General features: G+C 38.6%; 1 protein-coding gene across 2 annotated transcripts in view; it reads right to left on the bottom strand.

Moving 5' to 3' along the window:
* Positions 1-201: 201 nt before the first annotated feature.
* FBXO45 (F-box protein 45) overlaps positions 202-10,273 on the bottom strand; it is an 18,267-nt gene continuing 8,195 nt past the window's right edge. Inside the window, exons 2-4 of one of the 2 annotated variants that reach the window (XR_010139330.1) lie at positions 9,693-10,049; positions 7,862-7,943; positions 3,302-3,368 (exon numbers count right to left, since the gene is read on the bottom strand). Coding sequence is in view for 1 of the 2 variants with exons in the window: in XM_024241200.3 (XP_024096968.1) it covers positions 3,183-3,368; positions 9,693-10,049 (543 nt within the window). In the remaining variant the exon portion in view is untranslated. Of the gene's footprint in view, positions 3,369-7,861; positions 7,944-9,692; positions 10,050-10,273 lie in introns of both variants that reach the window. The other variant, XM_024241200.3, reaches the window with a different exon arrangement.

Below are 10,273 nucleotides of genomic sequence, written 5' to 3'. Positions count from 1 at the left end.
CAAATAATTCTAAAAGGCAGAAAATGACTAATCACTGAACAATGATTTCAAATATTAACTGGGTAAATCTTACTTTCTTTAGGTGTCTTATTGAATCCGTATCTACACTTTATGTGAATGAGGGAGATGAAATAAATGGCTTAACATTCAAGTCAAATAATGAGAAAATAATGGCAATTATGAAATGACATTAACCACAAATTCCTTGTATGAAAAGATTTAATGAATTATGAGCCATTGACCATTACAAACTTTAAGCCTTAATATTTCTTCTTTCCTATGTAAAACCAGGTAATTAAAACAGCCTGTCTCAGTATGACAGAAGACCATAGTAGGGATAACAGTAACGTCTGCTTCCACATCTGCATGCTTCGTTAACGAACCAAAGAAAGTGCTCCAGGTTCCCCAAGTCAACAAAGTATAGTCAGTTACACTTTCCCTGATCATACTATGAATTGAAACAGAACACTCCTTTGACTTTAATAGCACTTTCCATCCACAGCACAAGCACTTTCCCATTATTTTCTCCTTTACCCTCAATATCCTTGTGAGGTAGTGAAGGGAGGGAGCAAGGATTTTTTTTTTTCTATTTTGCAGATGAGAAAACTCAAGGTGAATTTTAGAACAATGGTTCTCAACCTTGGCAGCATATTGAAATGACCAGAAAGTTTTTAAAAATCCTTATGACCAGCTCATATTCCAGACCAACATCAGAATCTTGGCATACGGAACCCAAGCATCGATGCATCTTCAAACATTCCAAAGTGACTACAAAGTGTATTCAGCCAACGTTGAGAACCACTGGTTTGAATGATTTATACTCAATCTTCAGGTGCAACTGTCTTCTACCTAAATACTCTTCTCAGCACCAATGACAAAGATATCCCATTTCCTTGAACACTGTAGCAGTTTAATATTTTGTAGAGCTACTACTGGGTTTAAGTGACAAATTTACGTAAATGAAGGCTCTTCATTACCCAGATGCTCGTGCTGTTAACTTCAATTGCATATGATCTGCAAATGGGCTATTCGGGAATTTAAATCTTTGAGATAAGAATGGCTTGTTGTTAAATATTGAGGCAATTATTTCATTCTAGGTCCAATATGCAATAACCATGTGTTTCAGTTTTCCACTCAGCACCTTCAAAACTGTTGCAAATGAATGTTTACTAACAAGACAAAAGAGACAATTATAAACCAAACTCTCAACAAAATTCGGAATGGCCACATCACAACCTGAAAAAGAAACAAGTACTTAAAGGACTTGATCACTTTCTAACAAGTCCATCTTCAACCTGAACCACTTCTCTTGTTTAATCAAATTTTAAACTTTGCCGAATTGAGTTGTTCTACACCAAGAAAAATCAATTTCTATACCATCTACATTCTCTAATACGTTTAACATATAATTTCACTCAGTACACGGAGGTTTCTTCTTAACCTGGACATCGAAAAGAATCTTTAACAGATTTCATCTTTTCAAGCAATGTATCAAATACACAATAAATACTTGTAAACTTTTCAGGTGGCAACAATAAATCTTTGTTCTATGGCTAAAATCCCTTGCTTCGCAGGAGTATTGACAATCTTAACTCCCAAGGAGCAATCCAAGAATCCCGGCCAGCTGCTGGGTGTCCCTAATCAGATTTAAAACAAAACATACATACAGCAAGAACTCAGAAGTACAAAGATTTCGCTCGCCTTTGTCAATTCTTATGTATCTAAAACCATACAATTTATACTTTCATACAGAAAGATGTCTGTTTCTTTTCTAACAAAAGAAAAACTCTCAGCTCATGTGGGTTGGATTATTAATTCAAAAGCATTTTAGTGATGAGAAATAAGATTTGTAAGTCAAAATAGGAGTTAATGTTAAACTCTTCTACAATGAAACCTTCAAATATTGCCAACCTGAAGTTTTCAGCACAAGGTGTTATATTTCAAGTCCCATGGGGGCAATTATCTATAATGAGATTAAGAATATTCTTAACCTGTTTCAGGTGGGTAAGTAAACGTTTTCTTTATAGCCCCAATAACGAGTTTGAGGCTTAGATTAGTTGCATGATGTAAACAATATGAAATTAAAATTTTTTTGATAATATCTACAGCATTTATAGGGTTACAAAATAAAAGGACCATTAATCAATTCTTTTTTTTCTAGGCTCTATGACTAATAGCTTTCATATTTGAGGCCTACAAGAGCAAATGGCAATGTTCTGTGTTATGAGACACTTTCTTAGAAGGCCAAAAATAAAACTGGATACCAAAAGATACACATTACTATTATGTTGAGATCATCCTTACTGATACATGTATAATTAGAAATAGATTTGCCTTCCTTCAATCTTTAGCCAGGAGATTGAGAGATCTTTACTATGATTTTGAGAGTAAAAACAAAAACAAACCAGACTCTAACAGCTATGGGAACTGTAAGCCAAAAATAATACAAAATGAGTCAATACAACACATTTCCTTCTACAAAGAAGAAAATCCTCTTCTTTGTAGTTAACCCAGCTGTCCCCAAATGTTATTCCAATTTTGTAACCATGTAGTGGTTTTTAAGAAATTAGAACTAGAACAAAGCAACCTGTTTGTCCTTTTTTTTTTTTACAGTTTTTTTTACACACATATTATATACAACTTTTAAAATAGCTGCACAATTTTATATCTCACTTTTAGAGAAGTGCAGTCCAGGCAGACCATGCTTCTCAATATATTAAAAATATTAAATAAAACCCAACCAGTTTCATACTTTTCTAATAGTCAAGCTGGCTGGAAAAAAAGGGACTGGAGAAAGAACAGGCAGTTGTAAAATGGGATCAGTCTTCACAAACACACTACTTAAAAATCTTGCTATTTCCTTATCTTATCCCTTTGACAGCATCTCTACAATCTCACCTTTAAAGCTGGAAATAACACATTGCTAACTCAGAGACAACATCGGGTGCAACATGCATATGTCAACTGCCCACTCAACCAACTGCAACCCTGAGGATTTTTCTGGCCCAGTAGAAAGAGGAAACACGAAGATAATCTCTGCTGTAGAGCTGCTTCTCCAGTTTACAACCTCATGTGTTTTCAGGATGTTTCTTGGACATGCACGTGTGACAGTCACTTCATGGTTCTAATTCCCATAAGCAGATCTCTCCTCCATTCTGTCTGTCATCACGAGAAAGCCACTGTCATCCGTCCAGAGGTTTTCCAAGGTAAACCAAAGTCACTTCTGTGTTGCCATATACAGCAGAAACTGCTGGGTATAAGCAGACCTTCGGAAGTCCTCTAAAGGCAACCCCCAGGAACTCATATCCACGTTCAAAAGCTAAAGTCTTATCTTCCATGTCCAAGATGACTCGAATTCTTTCTCCTATCTGCAAACAGACATCAAAAGGTTAGAAGAAAATCTGCCAAGGGCATAGCTAGAAGAAACAAGACACAAATCAAGAAGCTGAAAATATTAAGAATATTATCCTGAAAGCGATCTAGAAAAATCAGAAGGGAAGCTTTCTAGTCAGGAAGAAACATCTATAAAAAAAGGACATACATCTGGCCGGGCATGGTGGCTCATGCCTGTAATCTCAGCACTTTGGGAGGCTGAGGCGGGAGGATTGCTTGAGCCCAGGAGTTAAAGACCAGCCTGGGCAACATGACGAAAACCCATCTCTATTAAAAATACAAAAATTAGCTGGGTGTGGTGGCGCAAAGCCGGTATCGCACCACTGCCCACTGCACTCTAGCCTGGGTAACACATCACAAATGCCTACTTTGATAGTTTTGTTTTTAAGACTCACATGGAATCTACATTTAATTACTTACAATTTAATGTTTCACCTGAACACTCCCTAGATTGATTTTATTTACTCTTTGTTTAAAGGTTTTTCTTAAGGTTAAAACTAAAATCTATAACTTGGCATATTTTACCAAAAAGAGCAATCTAAATCAGCTTCTCAAATTACTATACTATACATACAACGGATTTTTTTTTTTTTTTTTTTTTTGAGACGGAGTCTCACTCTGTCGCCCAGGCTGGAGTGCAGTGGTGTGATCTCAGCTCACTGCAAGCTCCACCTCCCAGGTTCACGCCATTTTCCTGCCTCAGCCTCCCCAGTAGCTGGGACTACAGGCGCCTGCCACCACACCGGACTAAGTTTTTGTATTTTTAGTAGAGACGGGGTTTCACCGTGTTAGCCAGGATGGTCTCAATCTCCTGACCTCGTGATCCGCCTGCCTCAGCCTCCCAAAGTGCTGGGATTACAGGCATGAGCCACCGCGCCCAGCCATACAATGGAATATTATTCAGCCATAAACAGAAATGAAATTTTGATATATGCTACAACATAGATAGACCCCGAAAATATTATGCTAAGTGAAATGAGCCAGACACAAAAGGCTAAATGGTATGATTCCATTTATATAAAGTATCTAGAATAGTCAAATACATATAGTTGTAGAATAGAGTTTACCAGGGGTGGGGAGTGAAGGAAATAGGGAATGAACATAATAGAGATTACGTTGGGGTGCAGAAAAAGTTTTGGGTATATAGAGAGGTGATGGTTACACAACACGTGTGAATGTATTTAATGCCACTGAATTGTATACTTACAAATGGTTAAAATAATAAATATGTATGTTTCACCACAATTTTAAAAATCACCATAGTAAGACACAGCTTTTAAAGTTTACAAAGCAGTTCCACATGTAATGTGGAATCATGAATAATCCAATCGGCCACAAATTCTAATGTAGAATATAGAATAGGCTTATTAAATAGTCAATTTGTGGTTCACAACTCTGAAACACCTGTTTGTTATAAAAAACAGCAGCACTGATTATTAAACGAAACTGGAAGCAGAATATATCCAGTTTTTTCCCATTTGGAAAAGTAAGCAAAAAAAAAAAAAAAAGGATGTTTCATCTTTATAGTTTGCATTTATAAAAGGATGTTGTATCTACAAAATTGGAAACAGAAAGTCCTAATGTTTGCAATCAAAATTTAATTCTACCTGATTATAACCCCTGCTTTTGTCATTTACTTTCTTTCACTGTATTTCCTGTTAACAGTAACTGCCAACATCTGCTTTTTTCCTCCCTTTGCCCACCTCACAGATTAACCCACACCCCATTTTATGGATCTAAGAACCTCCAAATCATCATCACCACCACTCCTACCAACAAAATATTAACAAAGTAGAAATGAAAAGCTAATTTTGTTGGGTATTTGTGTTGTGTCGTATTTGTATTATCCCGTTTAATCCTCACACTAATCCTAGGAATTATCCCTATTTTACAGAAGTTGAAACTAAGTAACAATTACTCCTGGTGAAATCTGCAAATCTGCTTCACCTTTGAGCACACAGCACGCACAAAGCACGCACAAAGCACAGGGTGGAGAAAGCGGAAGTCTTACCATCTTTAGGTGCCAGGGGTAAAATGTGGGAGACGGCAGAGCAACTGTAAACTTAGAGGAGGAACTCCAGAAGCAACAGAACCACAGAAAGGATGAACCCCAAAATCTGAGAATTAACTGCCCAAATCCCTGAGTGACCACTATATTACAAAGGCACAAGGTAAACCCCCAGAACTGAAAAAACAGCAAAGCTGAAAAAACTGAGCAGACATTAGCTGCTACACATCACATGAGACAGAGTTTATAGTCTGAGTATAGGCAAGTTAACTGCCTACTAAAGCAAGAAAACCTATACTTTTCAGAAGAATAAAGCAGTTTCTAGAAACAAAACATTCAGGAGTTACTACTACATATTATCTACACATCTAGGTTTCAATTAAAAAATTACCAGATATGAAAAGAAACAGGAAAGCGTGATTCATATTTAGGGGAAAAAAGAGCAATCAATAGAAGCTGAACTCAAGTGGGCCTAAGTGTTGGATTTGGTAAAGACTTCAAAGCAGCTATAATAAACATGTCCAAAGAATTTTTTTTAAATATAGTGTAAGTAAATAAATAAGGAATCTCGAAAAGGAAATTTACTCTAAAAAAGAACCAGGCCCAGTGTGGTGGCTCACGCCTATAATCCCAGTACTTTCACTTTGGGAGGCCGAGGCGGGTGGATCACGAGGTCAAGAGATTGAGACCATCCTCGCCAACATGGTGAAACCTCATCTCTACTAAAAATACAAAAATTAGCTGGGCATGGTGGTGGGCACCTGTAGTCCCAGCTACTCGGGAAGCTGAGGCAGAAGAATCGCTTGAACCCGGGAGTCGGTGGCTGCAGGGAGCCCAGATCGTGCCACTGCACTCCAGCCTGGCGACAGAGCGAGACTCTGTCTCAAAAAAAAGAAAAAGAAAAAAAAGAAAATTCTAAAGCTGAAGTGTACAATAAGCAAAATTTACTAGCTCAGTTCAATAGCAGAGGTGAGATGGCAAAAGAAAAAAATTTATAACCTTGAAGACAGAACAACAGAAATTACCTAATTTAGGTCAAGCCCAGTGGTTCATGCCTGTAATCTCAGCACTTTGGGAGACTGAGGCAGGCAGCTGCTTGAGCTCAGGAGTTCAAGACCAGCCTGGGCAAAATGGCAAAACCCTGTCTCTACAAAAAATACAAATATTAGCCGGGCATTGGTGGGGAGCACCTGTAGTCCCAGCTACTCTGGAGGCTGAGGTTTGGGAGGATCGCTTGAGCCTGGGAGGCAGAGGTTTCAGTGAGCCAAGATCATCGTGTCACTGCACCACTGCACCACTGCACCACTCCAGCCAAGGTGTCAGAGCGAGATCCTATCTTAAAAAAAAAAAAAAAAAAAAAAAAAAGGAAAAGAAATTATCTAATGCAAAGATTAGAGAGAAACAAGGTTGGGGAAAAAACAAGAACATAGTTTTAGAGGCAGAGATAAGGACAACAATCAAGCAGTCCAACACTTACATTAAAGGTAAATGAACTCAACACTTAAAAGTCAGAGACCGAAGCTGGGCGCAGTGGCTCACGCCTGTAATCCCAGCAATTTGGGAGGCCAAGGCAGGTGGATCACTTGAGGTCGGGAGTTCGAGACCAGCCTGACCAACACGGAGAAACCCCGTCTCACCAGGCGCGGTGGCTCATGCCTGTAATCCCAGCACTTTGGGAGGCTGAGGCAGGCGGATCACGAGGTCAGGAGTTCGAGACCAGCCTGGCCAACGTGGTGAAACCCCGTCTCTACTAAAAATACAAAAATTAGCTGGGTGTGGTGGCACATGCCTGTAATCCCAGCTACCCAGGAGGCTGAGGTAGGAGAACTGCTTGAACCGGGACCCGGGAGGCAGAGGTTGCGGTGAGCCGAGATCATGCCATTGCACTCCAGCCTGGGCAACAAGAGCGAAACTCTGTCTCAAAAAAAAAAAAGTCAGAGACAGAGACTGGGTTACATAAAAATCAAGAAGAGCCAACTATATGCTGTGTAGGAGCTCCACTTTAAATACAAAGACAGAATGACAGAGGATTACTAGAGTCAAAGGAAGTCATTTCATAATAAAAGAATAAATCAGTCAGGGAGGTATAACAATTACAAATCTATATGCACCAGTAGCAACAAAGCTCCAAAATACATGAAGCAAACACTGAGAGAACTAAAAGAAAGAGACAAATTAGCAAAGATAGATGGAGATTTCAATACTCCTCTCAGTAAATAATAGAAGGGGTAGAAAAAAATCAGTAACACTATATAAGACTTGAACATTATCAATCGACTTCACCTAATCCTCATTTACAGAATATTCCATTCAGCAAAAGAATATACATTTTTTCAAGCACACATGGGACACTCATCCAGACAGACCACATATTAGAATAAAACAAATCTCAATAAATTTAAAAGGACTGAAACCATAGCGCATGTTCTCTGAAAAACAGACTTAAGGACTTTCACTTACAAAATCATTACAAGGGTAGCGACAGGACTTCCTTTTTAGTGATAAATTCTACACACCCTTCTCCTTATAGTATCCGCAGAGCCTAAAAGGATAGTGAGGAAACATTCTATGAAAAAAATCCTTCCAGCTTTTATACCTCAGAAAATGGGATGTATTTTTGGTTCTTCTGCTTTAGTATGCCTGACTTGAGGTCATTACTGAGGCTGGAACTTTCACACCACAGGTGGCTCTGAAATATTCAATCTATAGTTCTTTAAAGACTTCCAATTTCTTATCAGATTATTGTATATTACACCCTGTTAAGTCTATAGTAATAAATACGGCTTTTACAAATAGGAACTATAATTTTAACTTGAGGCAAATGAGTATGCCTTAAGCCTAAGATGAAAAGAATAAAAAATACAGCAGTTTGCCTGAATTTGCCTGTCTCTGCAGAAATCACTGATGCCTCCAGGGGCTTTGAATCCACAAACAGAGGGTACACGCGTATGTGCATGCACAGAGCTGTATTTACTGGGGTAAGGAGCCTAGAAAAAGATTTGGATGTGCCGTGATACAGGAAAGACGACCATCTAGAGCAGGGGTATTCAATCCTTTGGCTTCCCTGGGCCACACTGGAAGAATTGTTTTGGGCCACACATAAAATACACTAACACTAAAGATAGCTGATCAGCTTTAAAAAAAAAAAATTGCAAAAAAACCTGCTAATGTTTTAAGAAAGTTTATGAATTTGCATTGGGTCGCAATCAAAGCCTCGTGGGCTGCATGCAGGCTGTGGGTTGGACAAGCTTGTTATAGAGCATGAACTGGCAAACTACAGCCCCTGGACCAGATCTGTCCTGCAGCCCGTAAATAAGGTCTATGGAATACAGCCACGTTCATTCATTTACATATTATCGATGACTGCTTTTGTACCATAAATAAGGTCTATGGAATACAGCCACGTTCATTCATTTACGTATTATCGATGACTGCTTTTGTACCATAAATAAGGTCTATGGAATACAGCCACGTTCATTCATTTACGTATTATCGATGACTGCTTTTGTACTATATATAGAGTTGAAACTTGTGACAGATCCTTACCTTGAAAATGACATTAAAAAAAAAAAAGTTGTGACAGAGACAATATGGACTGCAAAGCCTTAAAGATTTACTACCTGGCCCTTACAAAAAGCTTTGCCAACCCCTGATCTGGAGCAAAAATAGGCTGCTTAAAGTTGTATTAGGAAACAAATATTGAGATAGATCATTTATACATTTATTTTAAAATGGTCAAAAAATCTCCTTGAGGCTGGGCGTGGTGGCTCACGCCTGTAATCCCAGCACTTTGGGAGGCCAAGGCAGGTGAATCACGAGGTTAGGAGTTCAAGACCAGCCTGGCCAAGATGGTGAAACCCCATCTCTACTAAAAATACAAAAATTAGCCAGGCATGGTGGTGGGCGCGACTGTAATCCCAACTACTCGGGAGGCTGAGGCAGAGAATTGCTTGAACCTGGGAGGCGGAGGTTGCAGTGAGCCAAGGTTGCGCCACTGCACTCTAGCCTGGGCAACAGAGCGAGATTCCGTCTAAAAAAAAAAAAAAAAAGGAGTATTTTTCTGCATAGCCAAAATCAAAATATAACACCCAACAAAATTAACTATAACCTCCTAACATTAAAAAAAAAAAAAATCTCCTTGAAGTCTGGGTATTTGAAAAAATAAAAATAAATAAAAATAAAAATTACCAAAAAGACAAACAAAACTGCTATATAAAAATTTGTAAATTTAAAACAAATTAAGGCGTGATTTGACAAAGGCCCATACTTGAGAAAAACCCCAGTTTCTCACCTGATATTTTGGTGCGTTGTTGCACTGTGGAAAACTGCCATTGACTTCTCCATTATGTAGTAGATTATTGTCCACCAGATTCCAGCCCCAGCTCTGGTCATCACTGCCCAGCAATGCCACATAACCTTGGCACTGCATGGGGGCCCGTTTCGTGGCAATTCCAATCACTGCCACAGTGCCCAGAGGGCCCTCCCACCACACTTCCCATGCATGGCGGCCCTCACTGAAACCAATCTTGGTCCTTGCACCATCAGTGCTCTGAGCAATGGGGTTTCGATGTAAAGTAAAGCCATTCTTCTTAATGTAGACATTCCTGGAGCAGTCATTAGTGCTGAAGGCATGTTGAAAAGCACGTATCTAAAAAGATGAAAAACAGACCAAATAAATAACAATTTTATTTTTCTTAAATATTAAAAAGTACCCAAACTTCAGGCTATATGTTTTTAAATAATGAAGTTATATATTTTAAAATAACACAAGTATTTCCAAATAATGGCTGAAGTTTCAGGATGGGATACTAACAGAATAAATAACATTAAAAATAACTGCCAACTGTTTCATCACTGACCAAAATTTTAAAT

Source organism: Pongo abelii, chromosome 2, assembly GCF_028885655.2.
Source record: "Pongo abelii isolate AG06213 chromosome 2, NHGRI_mPonAbe1-v2.0_pri, whole genome shotgun sequence".
Taxonomy (NCBI): Eukaryota; Metazoa; Chordata; class Mammalia; order Primates; family Hominidae; genus Pongo; species Pongo abelii.
Note: the sequence above shows the minus strand (reverse complement) of the source record. Positions and strands in the feature narration are given on the sequence as shown.